Genomic DNA, 23101 nt, shown 5'->3' on the forward strand with positions numbered 1-23101 from the left:
GACTGTTGTAAACGGCGCTTTGATTGAAATACTCGAAAAATATACATTTTTACAAGTGGACGTGTATATGTGATCCTTTGAACATGGAATTTCTTCTTACAAGGCTCCAGACTTCCAACGTCCAAACCCTAACAGAATAAAACCCGCAGTAGTGCTGATCAACCACTCTGGGCCTTAATGAAGTCGCCTCACTCAAAGCGAAGCGATAACCCGATATATTACCAGGGGGCTCATCGGCAAAAAGCACGTTAGGGTGAAATTACAGGGTGGCACGGCGCTCCTGCCGACCCGATAACGCCATAGTCCGACAGGGAATCAGCTATTATGTCACGTCCAATCTTAAAAGGCTATGTGACTCATTAGCACGGGTTGTTCAGGTGTTTCGTGTTTGCTCGCTACCTTGACGTAACACACGATCCCAAGGGTACGATTTGACTTTTTTACTTTGGAACGCTCTGTTTGTTCTTTACTGTAACGTCACAATGGAGCGACAATACACACGCCGATGCGTTTTGACTCCCTATTTAGGACCTTGGATGCAATAGACGTGATTAATTGACAACTATACAATTAGTTCGGGCAAAGTATTTTTTTGATTTGGGTATAGGTATAGGTTAGGGTTTGTATTTATTTCGTGGTTTTCAATTTACACTAAAACCCATTACACTAAAAACAATGCTTTTTAATACGTCTGACTATTCCACCTTAACACAACCACTAGCGAACATTAAAAAGTGATTTACCGAAAACAATATAGTATTGAGCACAAGCACAATTTTATGTGGCTATAGATGGTCATAAACTTACGAAAAACCTTTTACGAAGTTATTTGAGGTTAAGAAACACTGCACTGCAAACCTACGTCTACAAACTTTGTCAAACTGCATTAAAAAATTCAGACATTATTGTTCCCTCAAAATTTTGCGACGCAGTTGTCACCACAAACAAAGTCTAATTGGAAACTTCAGAACTAGTCCGTTAAGCACTTCATCAAAATGTATCGTCTTACGAAAGTTTTTGTTTTGTTTTGTTTTTTGTTGCACACATAAACACAAAACAAGTAGAGTTTTAACTTAATATTTTTGAATTTTTTGTGCTTAAGCTCTTTATTGCCCCTACCCATTTTGCAACGTCGAAAATCCCCCCGAAAGTGAGCCACGGATCGCCAAGGGCTTGGAGCACGTTTTACACGCCACAAGGTAACTTGCAAATCAACATTGTGACACACCGAGCGAGAGAAAGGCGCCGCAGTTACGGTCGCTGTTGTATCAATTCGTTGTTTGTCCGGTGAACAATGATCTCCATTCATTGCATGAGTTCACATTCGCTAACAGCACGGAGAAATGACATTATGCAAACTTAAGGTTTTTAATTACGTGTTCCAGAAGTATGGTAGGTTAACAACTACAAAATTATTTTAGGATAAAAACTTGATGCATTTTGTCAAGTGGTTGCGTCTAATACTAACCTGTGGATTATTATAATTTATTTGATGTGTATTATTGTTGCAAATTATTAGTCGTATGAATACAAGCTTATACAAAGGTGGAAACTAGTAAAACGTTGATAAATGATCCATTTTAACGTCAAAAATAACTTCCTTAAACGTACTTGTATGCCAATAATAAATTTGGTTTAAAATGTCCGTTATATAAATAAAGAATATTGTTCTACATTTCGGTACTTCTTTGAAGTTGGTACATTCGCACAAACCCAGAATGGACGGTTTTACGAGCACAGAAAAATAACGGCTACTGTTTTCAGACCGCAAATAATCGTCGCCTTAGCTTCACAGAGCCTTGATATAAAATTTTACACCCGATAACAATTAAGAATATGCATTTATAGCGAAAACTCATTACTAGCATCAGCCCTAAAGCGTTCTTGCGGATCAACAATAATGACACACTCTAATATAAATCGCACAAAGTTCTAAAAAATGACTTAAATCGGGCCTGACTTTACACCCAATATCATTTGTGACCCGGTTTCACCAACTTTTGGGCCTATTTTAGACTTTTTGAAAAATTTGAGTTTAGACCTCATCTCGGGCTTGTACTTTAAGATTCGGGCCTGCTTACAACCACTTTTCAAGTCCGCATTTCTAATTAGAATTAATTGCCCGTATGTCCCTCTATACATCGTAAAAGCAGTCGACTATCACCTTCGGGTATTTCCCGCAATCTGGCGCAGATAATAACCCAAATTAGAAGCGGTCGTGTTCCAGAAAACCGCAATGGCTTTCATTGTTCTTCGATCGGAAGAAACCAGTTCCTGAAGGCGATAATTCAATTAGTTCATTGCCAAGTGCACCTTAGGGAATAAGCGTTGACAAAATACCGCATTTACTCAAGCGTTCCAATTAGCAACTAGCGACCGAAAATCGATTTCTGGCGACCGGCGGCCATTGATTTATCAAATGAAGCGACTAAAGCTATCAGTAGGGCTGTTAGAGCCTTTTTGCTTTGCTTAATTAAGCAACAGATTAGAGTTGGGATTGATTGTAAGTGAGTAGGCTTCTCTTTTGGCGGATTTTTAATTAGCAGATTGAGGTTCGGGGAACTGGAGGTCTGTTAAAGCGACGTGACGATTTGTGATTGGCTGGAAACTGATCAGCTGATGCGCGGTTAATTCCACTCGCTAAGGGTCCCGTTGTGTCAGTGACACAATTTCGGGATTACCACAGCAAATTGTTTTTCACTGATGGTAACTTATTGCGTTAAGTTACCTTTCGATTGTTTATTTATTTGTACATGTATATTTTTTTGAAAAACGGGTTTACTCAAAACTAAAAAAAAACACTTTAACGTACAATGTAATCATCATTTTTTAGTCTTTTGTAAGATGGTAATGAAGTCTACATAACATCAGTCCCATATAATTAGCATTTTCCCTGAAATAATACTAATTAGTATTCACTATCTAACAATACTGACACTTTAAAACTCACACACAAAATCGCTAAAACAATTTGCATGATAGCAGCGAATACCTTTTGCTTTAATCAACAAACGCTTTTGTCACAACATACCAAATTTCCTAATTTGCGTAATTAAACCAAAACATAGCGGGATACCCCACGTGCCTTAATACAAACAAAAAATGTAACAAATGCGTTTCCGCTTTTTGTCACCTCACAATGTAAGTTATTGTTACGTACCTGGTCACGTGCCGCATCGCCTATTGTTTCGTCAGGTCACGTGCCACAATTCAGGTGTCACTTTCTGTTTACACTTGCAGCCCTCTCCCGGCGTCTTTGTCTGTTTGCTCTACGTAACAATGGCAGGTTTGTAACGTAACACCTGCAAGTGACAAGGAACAGTTTTATTGTTCTGCGATGTGTGTAATTGTTGTTTAACAATAAGACACAATTAAAATGAAATGTATCCGTTTTTAAGGGTAACAATAGATTTTAAACAATGGAATATGTAAAGATAGGGGGTATGTAAAGATAAGAATAGTATAACAATAAAAAGTATGGATTTAATTATGTTATCAAAATAAAATACAAAAACATAATTTTTGTTCAATTAAGTATTGCTGAAAAAGTGTTTGTGAATTAGGGAGGTATGATTTTTTTCGCAAAAACAAACATCTGTAATGTACATTTTTATATTTGTGCAAGCTAAAACCCAAAACTTTAGGGCTTCCTAAAAAATAACCAGAAAAGAACAAACTTCAAAACACGACAAATTCACACAAACACAATTAATTACAAACAGACCATTGTTAAGCAAATTAGCCGCGACAGATCACAAGACGAACGTGCAAATAAATTTGACCCCTGAATTCGCTTGGCTGAGTGATAATAGAAAACAGCGGTCAATCGTAGTGGTCACTCGCTTGACCAGCTTACAAACAATTACCGAACACATCTGCCAGCTTATCTGTTAATGCAAACACTTAACGCCGAGATGAAGTGAAAGTGACAACAAGTTGTTCTTGGAGAGAAGAATGAAGCTAGTTTGAAATTTAGGGTAATTGACACTTAATGTTTTTGTATGGAGACAAGATATCCTTAATATTTTATAAACAAAAAAAAAATTTCGTCTGGATGTTGACATAGGTCCATGTTCTCAATTTTACCATGTTTTAACTAAATAGGAACCAAAATGTGACAATATGTCAATAGTAAAAAGGTGTAAAAATAATAATATGACAAGCATAAGTCAAAAGGTTGAGCGTTTTGTGTTCTAGAACAAAGCTTATAGAGTTCAACCAAATCAATACAGTCCGCCAAATACGGATGAAAATTATCAGCAATTTAAAGGACTTAGAAAAAAAACAGTTTCATGACTTTTCTAAGTAATTGACACGAAACGTAAATCACACTTAATCCTTTGATAAAGAAGTAAATTTAAGCTCATTGATTTGAATATAGACGACAGTCAAATGAATCAACCCGAAAATATTAACGAACCTATGTTTTCAACTAAGGTACCAAAAATCAATTTAAACATGAAACTTTAAAATACTTTAAAACGCAATACAGACATGTAAACATAAAGTAAACCAAACATGTGCTCAAATGTATGTTAGACCACTTCCGAAACACAAAAGTCGTTAGGACAATGACAAACTGTGACAAATCAATGCAAAGAAATCGACAACAAGTGCAATTTCCCATTTCTAATTCAAAGACAAACAATGGCTCGTCGATCGCTATGTTATCCCGCAGGGTCAATTTCATTTCACCTTCCGACGCAGCGCCATATTGGCCCTTTCACTCGAGAGGCGAAAAAGTCGCTGAAACCGTGTTCGCGACTTGATAAAGCGGACTGCTCGACGGCAAACCATCATTCGTTGGCTGGTTGAGCGGCCGAGCACCGATCAATTAGTTTGCTTGGACGTAGTGGGTTAATTAAGAGAAAGACGACAGTTATAAGTGAATTGAGAAAAAACGTAGGTACATATATGACCAAGTTGTTAGGTTTTGAAAACAGTTATTAATGCAGTTGGAAGCAACAAGTTAAGATTTTTGAAAAGTTACTTGGTATTTTGAAATACTGAGTTGTGTAGATTGGTGTAACTTCGACTATAATGTTTTTTTACGCTTTTGGAGGTCGTTTAGGTATGACTCAAGGCATTATTTAATTAAATTTTACTTGATTATTGTCAGGCCAGACAAAGTTTGTCTTTGCAAAATTTGAGAAAAACATCGCAAAATCAATTCTGTATACACGATACAGATACTATAAGTTAAATAAGATACAAAACTTTAGGCGTGAAATTAGTAACTTTTAGAAATCGCTGTGTATGAACAGACATGAACCAGTTTAAAAACTACCGCATGTCAGCTGGTTGGAAAAGGTTGGCTAACGTCAGATTAAGCAAATCCGCCATATTGTTTGACAAATCGAATACGTATGTCAACATTAGCGCCCGCGCAACAGCGAAGATTCCAAGTTTATCGTCAGTTGAATATCCTTACGTTTCAAACTACTAGCGAGGAATTTATATCAGTTTGAGAAATGTTATAATTTGAACCAGCTTGCCAAAATTAATATTATTTTAAGGAAGATTACAATTTATTGATTTTAAACATAATTTTCGACAATATTATTTTTGACTTGAAAAAGTTACAAATGTTTTTTTGTTTTTTCGCTGTTTAGATTTTTTTCAACTTTTCTAACTAATTTCAACCAGTATAGCTATGATGCTAAGCACATCCAACACGCCTTTCGTCGTCAGATTACGTCATGATGATGACGTCACAGCCTCTGCGTCGGTTTCCGAAGCCAGATTCGGATCTCCGCCGGAAATAAAAAACGCCTATGACTCTGATACGGACGCAAAATCCTCCGCGTCTAGAAGACTTTCTGTGTCTCCGCAATCCGACATATCTCCTCAGAGGGACGCCAACGCCGCGGATTTGAGCAGGTTCTGCCGCCCCGGATTCAAGAGCGAGCCTGAACCGAAAACTACGAGCTTTTCTATAGATGCTTTGTTGAGAAACGATGCCCCAAAGTCATCAGATGCAGAAAAAATTAAACTCCCTTCACTGCTTCAGAACTATCCACATCACAGTTTGCTCCCAACAGCATCCAAGAGCAGTTTTGAAAGGGAGAGAATCTCAAGACCGATCCCTATGTACTCTTCGACATCCCCGGGATCATTCCATCACAACTACTCAAGTTTAAACCTTGCAAAAAATTCCCCAGATCTCGCAATGCCTTCCTCTGTATCCCCATCCTCCTCATCTCCTCTGCAATCTCCATCCGGCTCCCACTCCCCGGGATCACAGTCATCCCATCTTCAAAGAGAAGAATCGAATCCGATTACAATGGGATTTTACTCCCATCCTCCGGTGGAATCTTTCCTACCGGGAGGAGCTCTTCCACATCATCTTCCAGGAGGTCATTTTGGTTTTCCTTACTCCATGGGGGGAAGATTTCCGCCCGTTCCTCTTCCGACATCGTATGCCGTGAATCCCTTCCGATCCCAAATCCCAATATGGAATGAAGCGATGTTGAGAAGCCTCAGTGAGTTTGCAGGTAAATTTCACAAAATTTTACTTTTGAATTTGAAAAAAGTAAAAATATTCTTGATTTATGCTTCCATTAAATGTCCAAAAATGCTCAAAAAAGTCCAAATTCCATCAAAATTTAAAGATTTTGAGGCCAATTTTCTGGCAAATAATTGTACGTCGCAAATATGATACACCTTTCAAAAAAACGTTTCAAATTTACATAACAATGCCCATTCGCAAAAAATCTAAACAATATCCGATAAAATAAAATAAAAAGCATATAACTTATGTCCCAAAAAACTTATTTTGCAAGAACTATATTAAACAAACTTTTTCGTTAATTGTCTGATAGCAGTAATTCGCACGATCATAGCTAATCAAGGTGGAAACGACTTAGCATGGTAATTAATTTGTCGCATTGCGCTGGGGTGTCAAATTATAACAAAGCAATTCTGCCACTGAGGACCAACAGTTGGTCAAAACCCAACATATGCCACAACAAATACCGTCACTTTCTTGCTAATTAGATTAGTGGACATTTTGTCACGATCGAGCAAAGTATGGCGCTGGGCTAGGGGTTGAAATTGGGCCGTCGCTTCAAACGCAAGGGATTTGTATTGTTAAAATTCTGGCGATTTCAAACTGACACCCACGTGATCACAGACAACTCAAGCTGGGTGAAATAAATGGTTTTTATTTTTACCGAAACACCTATGCACTTTTTACAGTGTTAAAAAAACTAATGAGTTAAACTATAAGGTGAGACACTGAAATTGCATTCAAAGTCAGTGCAACAATTTTTGTCAACATGTAATAATTATTAATTTGAAAAATATAATGGACTTTTTCAATCTGTTTTATTATACAGTACAAGTTGTTCACCAAAATACTATTAATTTCACTCTGATAATATTTGGCTTGTTCGCACAATATTAAACTTCAAATAGAATGCTTTTATTTTCGTATTTAAAAAAAAAACAAAATTATTTTTTGTGCGAAAAGTGCTATAGCAAAATTGTTTGCGCTTTTTAAAATACCAAATGCCGCAAAAGGCGTTTTAGACACGCGTTGTCGAAATATCTGTTCATCAATCACGAAAATTGACAAATCTGTAACAGATCAATTAGGCAATCTCCAATGGTGTGACAAACACAAGTCAAATTGATTTTGTCTAATTAGGCGTACTCCCATTCGCAAACATTCATACAGAAATCGTTGTGACCAAACAGAGGCGAAAAAGCTTATGAGTTGAAAACAAGGCAGAAATTGGCGCAAATCGAGCGGAAAAGTGATGAAATCGTGCGTAAACTAAGAGTCCAATCAGCGTTTTTCTCTGTTTGGGTTGATAATCTAAACAAGTCTGTTTAGCGCTCGAGTGTAGCCAGAATTTTCGATCGATTTATTGGCACAGGAAACATGTTGGCACAAATACCCGACAAATATGACACTTAAGAGGATTGGGATACGTGCCAATTACGCTTTCGATCCAGCTAAGTGATAAAACACCGCTCTCCTTATTCTGCGCTGATTTTAACAAACTAATTTTCTTACCAAATCCGCCATGTTTTTTAAATTCGAAACAAAGTAGTAATGCTTGTTTAAAATATTAAAGTTTTTTGCCAAAGGTGACCGCAGTTTCGAAATGTTTGAACGATTTTGCAACTTTTGCGATATAATTGCAAGATGATCTTGCTCAATGTAGATTTGTATTTAACATTTTTCTGCAAAACGTTGCATTGCAATGTGATAGGTAACAAACACTGTAAAAATATTCCATCATATGTTGCCATTTTCGCTGTTTTCAGTTTAAATGCCGCAAAAAATCTTGCAAAAATGGGTAAATCAATAGCTTGTTCCGTTTATTTAAGGCCTAATAGCTTGTTCCGTTTATTTAAGGCCTAACAGCTTGACAGTATGTCCGTAAGTGCGTAAGTGTGACACATGTGTAATATGGGCAATAGAAAACGCTGATTATACGGGCAACGGTAGAGTGTTACGCGTTCGCTCCTTAAAGTGTCAATCACACGGTCGAATACGAAAGTAGATTTTCGATCCTACTTGCGCCAAGATAAGCTTTCATCTTACATTTTAATCCCCCCTCCCCTCAAAGTCAACACGAAAATGTTGTAACAATATGTTTTTGGCGGTTTAATCAAAATTTAGCCCTGTTTATTTTCGTTTTACGATTGAGGCGATAAATAAACGGCAGGGTTGTTTTATTTGACAATTTGTTCAACATAACGGCAATGCTCATATATCCTGAGTGCGCACGCTATTCTAATGAAGACGTAAATCTTGTGTCATGCAATCCTATTTTACTTTCGATTTGCGACCCAATCACCACCGGAACAAATTTCTTGGGAAAAATGTTTATTTATGATTCCAGCTAATTTCGTTCTCTGCTGTCAATTTGGAAACTCTTCTCGCTTTTTCAATTACCACAAAGATTAGGCACATTATAATTTTAAAGTGGAAAAAAGCTAACTTAAAGGAAAAAAAACACAAAGACATTTTTACGTAGTGCAAACGGCGTTTTTTTGTCTAATTTCAACCAAACCAGTAAAAACTATATTTTTCTTCCGTTAGGTGTCGCTCACCCGGGTCTGCTGAGCAAATCCCGACGCCCGCGAACTGCATTTACGTCACAGCAGCTCTTGGAGCTCGAAAGACAGTTCAAGCTGAATAAGTATCTCTCAAGGCCGAAGCGCTTCGAAGTCGCAACCTCGCTCCAGCTCACCGAAACTCAGGTACGATGAGCCACAAACCAAGGGGTCGTGGGTTCGAATCCCATCTACTCCAAATTGTGTTTTATTTTTTTAAAGTGATTTTAATACCAGTGTAGATGTATAAAATGGAGGCTGAGGTTTAAGATGAGTAAAAAAAATATTAAATATCTCTGTTTGGCTGCTAAAATGACGCCGCAGAATGACAGGGATCCCTGTAAAAATAATATATACACTGCAAAACGATAAAAACACGCAGCTGCCTGACGAACAGTGGTTAAGTCGTAGAAGTCGCGGCATTTGGAAATAATCGATTTTCACGAGCAATACTGCGAATCAGGATCAAAATGCCGTGTGTAATGAATTTCTCAGGTCATCAAGACCTCACGGTGGGTGCTACCAAGGTCATAAACGAAAAGGCTACGTTGCTGGCCTTCAGTGCTTTGCAAATAAATCTGCGAGGCGAGGCCATAAGCGACATACGCCGGCGATGTTTCCTGTTTAAATCATTGCGCAAAATTAAACCGTACGATCAGCGCTTCGTATTTGCTTCCAGATAATAAACGACGATTGTTGGAGGCAATACCTTCTGCCGGGGTTTCTGCTGGCCACGAGATAGATTGTATTGTTTGCGCAACGTTGCCGTGTTAAAACATGATAAATCACTTAATATGTGTTGTTTCGTGCACCCACCGCTGTCAGAAAACGTGTAAATCCCATCCGCGGACGACCGTAATAAAATTGATTATTTTATCATCCGCTAGATGATGCTGTTGCTCAACCCAATCTGTCCGTTTCAAGACGTGCGATGCACCTAATATTTTAGCATGGTTGCCGCAGTTTTGATGTTAGGATTTAATAAGAAGCAAAAAAGGATTGATTTTTTTAACACCACTCGTACAAATAGCAAATTTGGGCAATGTTTCGATTAAGTAACTAAAGCACTAGAACTATTTGTGCCATTCCCTACGCTCGCCGATGCTATACTGACAACGTTAGGTGCAAACCTGTGTGCAAAAACGTAAAAATCCGCTTTTCTGGTTTGTATACTCAGCCAAGGCCCTCAAAACAAGAATCATGTAAATTGTTAAAAATTTAGACGGCGTTTTGGTTTTAATGCAAAGCTTCGACAAATCGTTTCGCCAAAACGGTTTACTGGTAAAAAAAAACGGGAAAAATATATTTCTTCGGGTTTAAAGTTTTTACATTAAAACGTGCATATATCTAAAACAACTCTTGCCTTACAGGTTAAAATCTGGTTCCAAAACCGTAGAATGAAATGGAAAAGAAGCAGAAAATCAAAATCATCACCTTCAGCCTCCAACCCGACATCAGCCGAGCAGTGTTAAAACACCTCACTCACACAAGAGGCGCTACAGAGTCACGACAAGTTTCCATGACGTAACAATCTATGACGTCATCCCGCTTAATGGCGATTTGTTCATTTTTTGCGCTGCAGTACTAAAAAAAATCATTGACCAAAATCGACAGGTCAAAAAACGCGTATTGAGTGTGACGTCATAGCGGTGATTCGCTACGTCATAGTGGTTGTTGTTTCACCTATTATGTGGTGGCCCGCATGCGGGCGTCCTTTTGTTTCAGTTCAACTTTTGTACAAAGGATTTCCTCTGTTTACTTTCCTCGCGCGCTTCAACGCTTGCAATAAAATTCAGTGAAACACTTTTTGTGGTCAACGGTTCAACATGTGCACTTCAACTTAAAGTTTTTTAGAAACCTAATTTGCATACCTAAAGATCGAGCAGCGGCCATATTAATGGACCATTGTTATATTTCAACGCTTGTATTTATAGAAAGGCTAAAAGTTGAATAGCTTAAGGCCGCCATGAAGTTAAACAATAGTGCAAAGTGCATGTTATGAAACCACATACGTAATAACACAGTTTCCTTGCAAATTTTAGGGCAAAAGTCCCAAATTTCGTGACTCTTCAAGTCATAGAGGTTTTCTTGTGACGTCATAGGATATGTAACGCACCGGAATATACGCGAAACCGATTTGGGTGTGACGTGATATTCAGAGCGCACCGCGACCCTGAAAGGCGGATGTTCTAAGTACGTCACAATACAATTTTTCATAAACGTTGTTTACGTGTAGAAATGTTAACACGCCTGGCGCGGGTGCAAATAAGCACTGTTAGTCAACAAAGGCCGATTGTTCGTGTATTGAATGGTCATAAAACGGCGAAGGGTTGCTAAATTTAACATTGTCGAATTCTATAAGACGAGACGCATAATTAGCAGAGTCAGTCTTAGTTTTGTAGCAATCAACACAGTAAGAAGATAAAAAGACAAGAAAATGCATTTTAGGATTGTAATCATCTATTTATCAGGTACTTTTGCAAGTATTTAAACAGTGTTTATACGTGAAACTAATTATATGTTATTATGTACTAAAAAATGTCATTTGGTAAATTACAATGCATTCGGATGATTTAACATTTAACTGGATGAAGTAATGTCGGTTAGTTCTTAGGCTTAAAAACAATATTGGCTAGCTGGGATTAGAACCTGCGACCTTTACATGTAATTGTTGCCCCACACTCACTACTGCATGGGTAATAACGTCCAGTCTTTAACGATTTTTGTTGATAAGTCACTTTTTAGCAATAATACATAACGTTTACTTACTGTATGTTTTTCAAACATAGTTCATGCAGGGTCGTATATTCGGCGGTTTTCTGCAGATAAAACAAATCGTTTGAGAAAATATGGATAACCATATACGACTTTATGTATTGCAAGTTGAAAATAGTTAGAGTGTTTTGCAAGGAGCACAAATTTAAAGAATAGATTGCTAATAACAAATTTGCCATGTAAGTGGAATAAACCGTAGCACTTCATTATTCAAACTTTCCGACAACTTTATTGCTATCATTAGTGAAACAATTACACTAAAGTTGTATTAGCAAGTTTTATTGCAAATATAAAACTGCATTTTACATGATTTTGTAAATTCTTTCGCAGGTTTTTTAATCGCAGGAGGTCAATGCGACTGTGGTGCCCTCACGCGGACAGGGTGGTCATCGGAGTGGCTGTATTCGGTATTTCGGACGATTTTCGAATTCGACGAAAGCTGTACGTGGACATTAAAGCCGCCAAGCAACGCTACAGATATTCTACTCGTCGTCAAAATTTCACGCATTGACAATTTCGACGATTCTGACGTCATAATTATGCCTGACGGTATGTGATTGTTTGTTTATGCTACGATTTGGTACACTAGGTTTGAATATTTGATGGGTTATAAAGTTTGCCAATTACCTATACCAGTGGTATCTATGCAAAAAAATATCATTTTTAGGTCTCTGATTTAGTAAATAAAGCTCTTGTATGATTCAACAAAAAGCAAAACCCTAAATATTCTCATTCTACTGACACAAACGTACTATTAGATTAAACTCTTTTTTATTGTTTCTGCTAATGTCTTAACGAGATTCGAATCTAGACGTTTTAGCATACAATACCGTAAAATGTTTTCTGTATAAACGTCAGACGCGTCAGGCCTCGGCCTACATAAACTTTTCGTGAATGCAAGTTATAGTGACGTTTCGAATTTCCCCTTTGCGGTGAACTTTATATACGTGCGTTTTGCATGGTAATGGGGTCAAACACTTCCCGATTTACATACAATACTGTTGCACACTGCAGTGCATAGAAAGCTATTCAGAGTCAAACCGCACAGTTACCTGGCAATTAAGCTGCTATTCACAACAAAAGCTTATTTGGGGAAGTCTTAAGTTTAAAATAAAAAGCTTAAAACGTTAGGCTTTTAGTTAGTGCATATCGCAACAATGAACACCGAATTTTATCCAATCATTTTTTTATTTGGAACACTATACACGGATCTGTTGATAAGTTTATTGGTGAAAATAACGGCCCAAATAGACGTAAAAAGCGACATGCTTTATTTTTCAAACATTTTGGCAAATGCTCGTGCCATCATCAGTAATATGAAGACCACATCAGTTACACCCGTTTATGACTCAAGTGGATATAAACGGGTGCAACTGATGTGGCCTTCATATCACTGATGGATTTTTTTGATATTGACAGACTTACATAAATTCGGCACCCCCAATTATTGCATTTCACATTTTTAAAATTACCCTTTTTTTCAAATTTCAGGTGACCTTTTAACCTCCAGTGACATCACTTCTGATTCTCTTACGCCCTGGACCGCCACCTACCGGCACAGGGACGCTACACTGACTCGTGCATGTCAGCATACAAGTAACAACATGCTCACACCGAACGATGTGAAGATAAGCCGTAGCTGGCCGCCGAAAATTCGCACCACCACTAGCGACTTGGACATCGTTATTTCCTACAGCTTTACATACTGTGATGATTATAGAGCGGTTACCGTCCGATCGGCTTGGCCCGCTGAAACGTTTTGATTTAAACTCTGTATCATGGGTTCGAATTCCATGAACACCAATGCTTAGTCGTGCTTTATGCTTTTTTGTACGTTTAACTGTGTTTTATAGGTCGAGGTGCTTTGTGATTTATACGTTTTTTTTCTTCTATCTGTCTGTAAAATAAATGAGAATTAACCAAATAGATTGTGTTGAGGTACAGTTTCTGTTCATAATTGTCACCCACTGACTGACAAAGCCTCGCAATTGCAGCCGTTAACTTAACTCTGTCAAAGGTAATTGCAGGTCAATTAATCTTTTGTTACAACAAAGAATGGATACACTGCTGTGATCATTACGAACAGAGAGAGCAATCATTAAAGTTATTTTACGATGTGGTTTTCAATGGGTGTAAATGCATGGAAAACGAACAACACTAAATAGATTTACACATTAAAACGCCCAAAACACGTTTACACGTCTTAAAACTCGCTTTAGTATGGTTCATGCACAGAAATCCATGTAACAAGAAACGCTGGCCTAATAATAATGTACACTGATTCCTAATTAAGCGTATAACTACATACAGTTAAGAGTTTGTGCAACACAATGCTTCAACGATAGCAAGGCGTGGTGTGCTATGTGCAGGGATTTGATTAATCCAGGAAGCCTAATTGCTTCCTTTACATAGAACTCGAGCACAATATAGAGCTGACGCATAACGACGTTGAAAATACTAACAAGCGCCAAGCCCTGTCCTGTTTACATCTACCCATACATCGAACATATTTCCTGTAGCATACAAGCAATTGGCTAGTAATAAAAAGTTTTAACTGAGTAAACCGTTGGTATGGGATGTCGAAACGTCGGTTGTTTATGACGAAACTGCTGGAAGAGCAATACTCATTTATACATTGCACCTGGCAGCAATAGCTTTTTTGTTTTTTAAAATGATTTACCGTTTTCAACTATTGGGTTTTACATAGTTTTAGCTTTATCAATAATTTTTGGGCGAATAAAAGTTTGGATAATCTGAGCAAAAAATTAGAGCTAGTATATTTGTGTAAAACATTATGACGTTTCGACAACTGCTATTGTCATCATCAGTTGCATGCCTTCTGTCGCTTTTAATTTTTATGACCTGATGATGACAATAGCACTTGCCGAAACGTCGTTATGTTTTACTCAAATATACTGGGTCTGATTTTTTTGCTCAAGTTGAAGCAAAAAGTTATGCAAGACTTGACAAAATAGGTTCGCCAAGCACATAATGAAGCGCAAATGAAGACACATGGCCATTATCGTTAAAAGGATATCACAGGAAATACCATGTAACAATAACAAAGCAGATTTCCAATTGTAATTATTGGAAAAGGCGACTAAAACAGGAACATTTGACCCATGTTAGCCTTTAGTTCCACGCATTAGTATATTAGCAATGACACGTTTTCTGCAAGCCGTGATAACTTGCAGCAATAAATATCCATTTTCAAATAAACCCAAGAATTACTACGTAAGACACGTCACGCCTGCGTCACCAAAGGGCAAATAGGATAGTAGGAATAAATTACAGATAAAATATAATTTTGGATGAACTGTTCCTAACTCATTGTAACTGATTTGTAACATCACGATTACAGTTCGGGAATGATTGATTCATAATAAGAAAATAGAGTGATTTATTCATTGTAATAAGGACAGTTGAGTATGCATGACTTGACATAAATGAAATTATTACATAACGCATTCATTGGTAAACTAAAAAAATACAAATATGGTAAAATCAATGTATGAGTGCCTGGTATTGCATTATGGTTTATAACCGACATGTGTACATTACAGAAACAGCGTATCCTGTAGCCACAAAAACACAATATTATTGGATGACAATTGAACAACTTTATAATGCACTCTTGGTGCACATACAGACATAGGTGCCAAAATACCATTATGTGAGCCATGTATGAAGCTTATCAAATACAATTTTACTTCTGAAAAAGTTAAGAACCATTTTGCTTAATATTTAAACTAAGAACTACACAATTTGATGCAAAGCAACAGTCACATAAAGCAATATTTTATTAACATTGCTAAATAACATGTCAACGAAAAATAATAGGCAGGGAAAATGATTTTACAGAGGTAGGTAAAGAAAAGTTGGGTGTCTTTGTACATAGCAAAGTAAAACTTAACAAAATCAACTACAACAAATTTGTGGAGTAATTCACTAAATTTGGTTAAAATTAGTTTTATAACTTTTTCACTTGTTTGTCTTAAACATTTTTTCACAGGTGAAAACAAAACAGCATGAAGCACACAAAAATACATTGACCAAGGTCTAGGAGTAAGCTAAAATTGATGAATAGCTTAAAACTATAACCTTGTTTGTGTATCAGCAGCAGTTATTACTACAAAGGTAAAAGTGGGTTACAAAATAAATAAAAAGCACATTGAAACAAAGAGCAACAGAAAAAGCCTGTGGGTGTAATAAAATAAAGTCAATAATAAAAGTCAACACTATAACGGTTTCAATAAAACACACTGAGACACATGGAAGTGTTACACTAGAAGGCCATGTTAAAATGGGTAAAATTGAACATCTTAAAAATTGACTTCACAAAATCAAAGGTTAAGCATATTTTATAAATGCTAAAAAAACTTTAAAATAAAATAAATGAGAAAAATTAACCTCTGAAAGGTTCTAAGAATCATATGTTTTTGGGTTGGTTATGGTTTAATATTTGACACAAATAAAGATACAAAGAGGAGAGTTTACCCAGTGGTGGGATTCAGCCGGTTCGGTTCTATAGAATAGAACCGTCTCCTGAAATTTTATGAGATCAGCAAACCGGTTAGCATTACTGGTTACTGTCAATGGACTTTTTGTAACAGAACTGGCAAAAAAATATGACTTTTGTGATAGAAAAAAAATTTTTGAATCCCACCACTGGTAATAATCCAGTTCGGGCTTGATCCGAACAGTTCGTGCATGACTTGACCTCCGGCACACAATACACTTAGTCAGATTGATTTTCCTTGAAAATATATCCGTGCCGATTTCGCTGGTGCCTTCGTAGGTTTGCAGGATTTGAAAGAACTTGGCCACACACTTCACACTTCCTACCCCGTATGTGGACTTTTGTTACGTGTCGAGAAACTGACAAAATTGATGTAAACAATTGACAACAAATAGGACAGTAGTGCACATTTTGGGTTTTCCGTGTAATGCTTGATCCAAAGTTTTCTTGAGTTGGTGACTTGAACTTTTTACTTGGTACTTCTGGTGGGTTACAGAATATGCAACATTCAATGTTTGTTTTTCAAGCTGATTTGTGGATTTAGGTATGAAGCTTTCAGCAACCATAAGCGCATTATAAAAATTTTAACTTAGATACGAAAGTTGCTGGCATCCCCTATTAACTTACAGTTATACTTCAAGTTATACATCAAAAGCAAAATGCTACACACTACCTACAATGAAATTTTTCAAATTAGCATTTCAGTCCGCCTAAATTTATTTCAGTGTATGTTTCGCAAACAAAAATTGCCACATAGAAGCAAATCCTTTTTTGAAAATATTGTTACAAAAAATAATTTCACAAACCTTTATTTGGCGAGTTGTTTGTTCTTTTCTTGTCAGCAAGAGTCTCCTTTACAAACTCCACATCATCTTCAGATGAACTTATTTTACGAGATCTATACACATAAAAATAAAACAACATACAATAAAACAGCAAATATGTTTTCTCATCACCAGCTAAGTGATATGTCATAGCTAAGAGTTGTTACATTGTAGCAACAAGTTCACTAAATAAGTATTTTCACCAAACCTGCTACAATTCACAAGTACACATACTGAAAAATTTAATGTAATGTTTACAGACCACTATTCGATTTTACTTCACTAAAAATACACTGAATGTTACAACAGGGTACACGATATAACACTGTATATATATATATGTTACAATGTAAGACCTGATTTTATTGTAAATTTGATTATTAACCCTTACATCAACTCAGTCAGTACTTCCTGGGGTCCGCAAAAAAATAATTTTTAAAATAAGTACATTTTGTTCAAAAACACTGCACTAAAACATAGTAATATGCAAAACCATGCAGTACCATGTGGTGTTTAATACAACTTACTGTACCTTGGATTGTTAAGGGTATCAACTAATTCTGCATTTGTTAGGTAATATGTACTTTGTTTTGAATTCAATCAATCGGATTACCATAAATATGTGACAAATTAATCAAAACACTTAAGCATGGAGCTTATTATTTTGATATGAGCTCAGTGCCCCCCAAAAATTCATGTCTTACTTTTTATTTGTTTTTGGAATTTCATAGTCGTCTTCTTCATCCACCATTTGAACTTTTGTTTGCTTTTTCTCATTTATGTTCTGTTTTATTTTCTCACGTTCATTTTCATACTTCTTCGCAAGCAAAGGAATCTTTTCCTAGAAGTCAATGTCACTTTTAGTTTGCACAATACAACTAATGTAAAGCTATAAAAACACACTTGGTAAGAACATTACAACCTGTGTGTACAAATATAAAAAAGTTATAAAACAAATTCTGACAATGTAAAAGCATATAGAGCCAAATTCTGACAAGTTTAAACAATTGTAACTGCGAATATAAACCTCACCAGTTTTTCTGCCTTTATTAGCATTTCCACCATTTCCATTTCTGATAGTTGTCCATATTCTTTTCCATTAAAAGATATCCATTTTGCTGCGCCATTCGGCGAAGGAAGAAGTTTATTTAACTCCTCCATTCCGAAGTCAACAATAAGTCTTGGAGATTCGGAATCTTCTGAACCTAACTGTTTCAAGAAAATTTCTTGATTAATAACCAATAACAAGTTTGCCGTAAAATAATCCAATTTCATTTGCGAATTTATAACTTACGTTATTATTGTCGTCCATTCCTTGTGCCTGATTCGTTTTTGTTTGCTTGCCAAATGTAAACTAACAAATGAAAACAAACTAATTTTGGAAATCGCAACACCATTTATTTCGCGGGTCAGCCAAATCGCTACAGCGAAATCGGCAGTTCATTTTCTTGCATTCTTCTTGCGATGAAAATATAATTGTTTGTTAACAAATAACAATTGTTACCATTTAAGTTTTTGTCCGCTAAATTAATTGTACTGGTAAACAATGGACTAAATTGAAAAGCACAATATACGCTCTCACAGAATGGCTGCTAGTAATTAAGCATTGTTACGAAACTCATTGTCAGCCCAAAGAGTATCAAAAACTCATTGTTAGCCAAAACGACGATTGTTAAACAAGTGTAAACACCCCAGCCATCACAAATTCTGGAAAACGATGGATATTTGTAGAAGGGTTAGCACAGATCACAGGCGAACACTAAACGAGGCCGAGGAAAGTTTGAGAACGTTACAAACTCAAATGCAAAGGCTACAAAAGGAAATTATTTACTCTTCTAAATACAGCGACGAGTATTACGATTACAGGTTAGGACTACAGTTTTGCCATCCATCCTGTTATTTAGAGTATATGTATATATGCAGTCACCAATGAAAAGAGTTTAAGATCGAGGTTTAGAGAGGTATATTAATGTAAATAATTAAAGAAAAATTCTCGATGTAGACATGTGTTCCTGCCGCCAGCCTTAGCCAGGATGGTCCCAGACAAACATCTGATGACTGAGAGTGAATGGAGAAACCTAGGTGTACAGCAGTCGATAGGTTGGGAACACTATATGATCCACAATCCTGGTAACTTTGTACAATATTACTTAACTTCAGTATAAATATAAATACAGCATCTATCACTAAACCTACGCGATTGAAATACCTCAAGCAAGATGTGTACAAAAATTAGATGTATTTGGATAAAACAGTGAATCAAAGCAATAAAAACGTTTTGCGCAGGCAAATATTTTTTTTTCAACAGAACCACACATTCTTCTCTTTCGAAGACAAAATACGTTGATGGACATGTAAAACTTGGAAAGAACACAAATATAACTATGTGTCCTGTCATAATATTGGCATGCATATTGTCAGCTGTTTTGTTTTCTTGCTAAATTTTGCCTTTGCTTCTCCATCATTAACAGGTTTAGGCAAAGGAATATTCAGCTTGTATTTTTCTGGCACCATGAGCTCGATTTTTTTCTGTGAAAGAATTGAGTTAGATTAAAACATAATGCCTGTTGTGAACTTGAATACTTCTATCATGTATTATGTTAGCACACTGTATATAGAACTCTAAATAATGCAAAATCTGTAAATTTAAAATATTTACCCTTGATATAAGCAGATCACAGTCTGCAGTTGTGTTTATTTGTGGCAGATTTATTGTCAATAAAAGTTGTTTTTCTCCATTGGAAGTTTCAATTTCTTTTAAAGAATGTTCTGGTGTTGCTGGCTCTTTACCTTAAAAAGCAGAAACCTTATTTAAATTTGGCTTGAATGCAATAGACAGATAAATTATAAATATTACTTGCTGTTTAAGTAAAACCTTTACAGATCAATTTAAGACTAAACTGCTTACCAATTTCTTCAATCAATTTGGTTTTGGGTTTTTCATTTGTTTTTGCAAAACTTTTCATGAAATCAACTTCAGGCATAGGAGTTTGCTCTTGTGCTGCATCTTCATCTAGGTTTAAATTTTTGAGCAAAGTTTCAGGGGAAGACAAGATGTCACTAGGATTTTGTGATGCCATTTTCATCAGTTCTGCTTGCTGGAATTCCGCATTGGGATTTTTAATAAACAAAGACCTGGGATTGGCTGGTAGATCTCCCTTGTAGATGTACTTGCACAAATCATATTTCTTGCATAGATTGAGCTGAAAATTAGTAATGCATAAATGCCATGAAAGTCACAAAGAATACATTTTACTGCTTGCTACAAGCCTATTATAGTTCCTGCTTTTGCAAGAAGTGACGCAATAAAACAAAAGAGTTTGGCAACAGTATTTTACCCAAAAAAACTTAAACAAAAGAGTTTGGCATCAGTATTTTGCCCAAAAAGTTAACTCAACAGTGTTTATTTGTACATAAGAGCTTACCTTGCATTGTTTAGTAATGAGATCTATAATAAGGTTGATCAGTTCATGCTTGTCGACGTTTGATTTCAAAATTTCGTCAAGAACTTGTCCATTTGCTGCTACAGGTATTGTTATGTGTCTGGGTTCACCTGTTAATGTTAGCATGCATTACCATGAACACCAGAAAATAGTAATTGATTGTCGAAACGTCTACACGATGTATTCTATATACACCACTACCTTGGCAGTAATGTTTATGATTAAAGTAATTGATAAATTATGGAACCTTTTTTCGATTGATGCTTCTGGACAAATCCACACATTAATTTCAGAGGCTCAGAGTCATCTTGAGGGTAAGGAATTCGTTTCCAGGCACACACATTCACATACACAAGATCATTTTCCTAAAATTGAAAGCACAATACAAAGTGTGCCTGATTACAGAAGATATAATCACGAATTAATTACTTAAACATAAGTTCAACATTGTGTTTTTATAAGTGATAGCCTGTGTTTACATTTTCTTGTTTCCTGAAAAAAGTCTTTTTCGAGGTCGGAAGTTCTGCCTCTTTATATAAAAGAATTAACACTCATAAATACCAAAGATTTCTAACATGAAGAAGTGAATTTTATTAACTGACCTTGGTTTTTACAAGAAAACACAATCTTGCTTCAGGTGGGGCCATAAAAGTTTCCCTTTCCTCCATTTGTTGGTCGATAAATTTCTTGTAACCTTGAGGGTCATTTGCAGCAAGGTCATCCAGGCGATCCCAAATGTACTTTGCTTGGTTCTGAAGCTCATTTCCATTCATTTTGCCAATTTAAGAGTACCTAAAGTGATCAAAACTAAACAGCTCAATGACACCAGTGTCATTCTGGCAGAATAATTTCCCCTAAACACAAAAATTTTACCACAAAATTTCAGGTAACATATCAAATGAAACATTAATGAAAACACAATTAAAAACAAAAAAACAAATGGAAAAATGACATGATAAAGAGCATTTCAATGTGATCACGCGTCAAAGAATCTAAATACTCAAAATAAAATAGAACCATGCAAAATCTTGTGCGTCCATTGTGACATTTTTTCGAATTTTATTGTCATAATAGAAATCATAGCTTTCAGTGTCAAAACACACAAAAATTAGCCGTGAAAAACCTCAATTTTGAAACTGTTCCGGAGGGGGGCTTTTAACCAGCTGGATACCATGTTGTAGCCCAGAGCTTACTCTTTTCTATCCCGTTGCCGTTACGAGACACCCTTTGCGCATTTTTACAGCAGAACGCTTTACGCGAGAGACCTTTTTCAAATTTTCAAACATCTGTTTAATTTTTCCAATGCGAATAAATTAGCCGTAAGCAACCTCAATTTTGAAACTGTTCCGGAGGGGGGCTTTTAACCAGCTGGATACCATGTTGTAGCCCGGAGCTTACTCTTTTCTATCCCGTTGCTGTTACGAGACACCCTTTGCGCATTTTTACAGCAGAACGCTTTACGCGAGAGACCTTTTTCAATTTTTCAAACATCTGTTTAATTTTTCCAATGCGAATAAATTAGCCGTAAACAACCTCAATTTTGAAACTGTTCCGGAGGGGGGCTTTTAACCAGCTGGATACCATGTTGTAGCCCGGAGCTTACTCTTTTCTATCCCGTTGCCGTTACGACACACCCTTTGCGCATTTTTACAGCAGAACGCTTTACGCGAGAGACCTTTTTCAATTTTTCAAACATCTGTTTAATTTTTCCAATGCGAATAAATTAGCCGTAAACAACCTCAATTTTGAAACTGTTCCGGAGGGGGGCTTTTAACCAGCTGGATACCATGTTGTAGCCCGGAGCTTACTCTTTTCTATCCCGTTGCCGTTACGACACACCCTTTGCGCATTTTTACAGCAGAACGCTTTACGCGAGAGACCTTTTTCAATTTTTCAAACATCTGTTTAATTTTTCCAATGCGAATAAATTAACCGTAAACAACCTCAATTTTGAAACTGTTCCGGAGGGGGGCTTTTAACCAGCTGGATACCATGTTGTAGCCCGGAGCTTACTCTTTTCTATCCCGTTGCTGTTACGAGACACCCTTTGAGCATTTTTACAGCAGAACGCTTTACGCGAGAGACCTTTTTCAATTTTTCAAACATCTGTTTAATTTTTCCAATGCGAATAAATTAGCCGTAAACAACCTCAATTTTGAAACTGTTCCGGAGGGGGGCTTTTAACCAGCTGGATACCATGTTGTAGCCCAGAGCTTACTCTTTTCTATCCCGTTGCCGTTACGACACACCCTTTGCGCATTTTTACAGCAGAACGCTTTACGCGAGAGACCTTTTTCAAATTTTCAAACATCTGTTTAATTTTTCCAATGCGAATAAATTAGCCGTAAACAACCTCAATTTTGAAACTGTTCCGGAGGGGGGCTTTTATCCAGCTGGATACCATGTTGTAGCCCGGAGCTTACTCTTTTCTATCCCGTTGCCGTTACGACACACCCTTTGCGCATTTTTAC

General features: G+C 36.6%; 4 protein-coding genes and 1 long non-coding RNA gene across 7 annotated transcripts; 3 read left to right on the forward strand and 2 right to left on the reverse strand.

Annotated features, from left to right (window-relative positions):
• The first annotated feature begins 5590 nt into the window (after window positions 1-5590).
• LOC145212573 (uncharacterized) lies at window positions 5591-10872 on the forward strand. The gene is made up of 3 exons (XM_080080741.1): window positions 5591-6494; window positions 9056-9216; window positions 10440-10872. Exons 1-3 carry the CDS (start codon window positions 5654-5656, stop codon window positions 10539-10541), a joined length of 1104 nt encoding a protein of 367 aa, XP_079936867.1. The 5' UTR covers window positions 5591-5653; the 3' UTR covers window positions 10542-10872.
• A 972-nt stretch (window positions 10873-11844) lies between these two features.
• Window positions 11845-18588, reverse strand: LOC145212575 (uncharacterized). 3 transcript variants are annotated; one of them, XM_080080745.1, is made up of 5 exons: window positions 18482-18581; window positions 18220-18396; window positions 17892-18028; window positions 17170-17261; window positions 11845-11888 (listed from the first exon to the last, which is right to left on the reverse strand). In XM_080080745.1, exons 1-5 carry the CDS (start codon window positions 18497-18499, stop codon window positions 11860-11862), a joined length of 453 nt encoding a protein of 150 aa, XP_079936871.1. In that variant the 5' UTR covers window positions 18500-18581; the 3' UTR covers window positions 11845-11859. The 3 variants fall into 3 exon arrangements, with proteins under 3 accessions (XP_079936871.1, XP_079936869.1, XP_079936870.1); XM_080080743.1 differs by lacking the exon at window positions 11845-11888 and adding an exon at window positions 15627-16845 and having other exon boundaries at window positions 18482-18588; XM_080080744.1 differs by lacking the exon at window positions 11845-11888 and adding an exon at window positions 15627-16722 and having other exon boundaries at window positions 18482-18578.
• On the forward strand, window positions 12124-13768 carry LOC145212578 (uncharacterized). Its single transcript, XR_013856740.1, has 2 exons — window positions 12124-12393; window positions 13336-13768. It is a non-coding gene; the product is annotated as an uncharacterized LOC145212578 (long non-coding RNA).
• Window positions 18589-18666: 78 nt separating the features above from the next.
• Window positions 18667-19561, forward strand: LOC145212577 (cyclin-dependent kinases regulatory subunit-like). Its single transcript, XM_080080746.1, has 3 exons — window positions 18667-19053; window positions 19190-19317; window positions 19496-19561. The coding sequence occupies exons 1-3, from the start codon at window positions 18905-18907 to the stop codon at window positions 19543-19545; spliced, it is 327 nt and encodes a 108-aa protein (XP_079936872.1). The 5' UTR covers window positions 18667-18904; the 3' UTR covers window positions 19546-19561.
• Window positions 19410-21492, reverse strand: LOC145212574 (PIH1 domain-containing protein 2-like). Its single transcript, XM_080080742.1, has 6 exons — window positions 21233-21492; window positions 20878-20995; window positions 20613-20740; window positions 20096-20390; window positions 19847-19977; window positions 19410-19716 (listed from the first exon to the last, which is right to left on the reverse strand). The coding sequence occupies exons 1-6, from the start codon at window positions 21401-21403 to the stop codon at window positions 19582-19584; spliced, it is 978 nt and encodes a 325-aa protein (XP_079936868.1). The 5' UTR covers window positions 21404-21492; the 3' UTR covers window positions 19410-19581.
• Between the last annotated feature and the right edge of the window lie 1609 nt (window positions 21493-23101).

Source organism: Phallusia mammillata, chromosome 2 (assembly GCF_965637545.1).
Source record: "Phallusia mammillata chromosome 2, kaPhaMamm4.hap1.1, whole genome shotgun sequence".
Lineage (NCBI taxonomy): Eukaryota > Metazoa > Chordata > Ascidiacea > Phlebobranchia > Ascidiidae > Phallusia > Phallusia mammillata.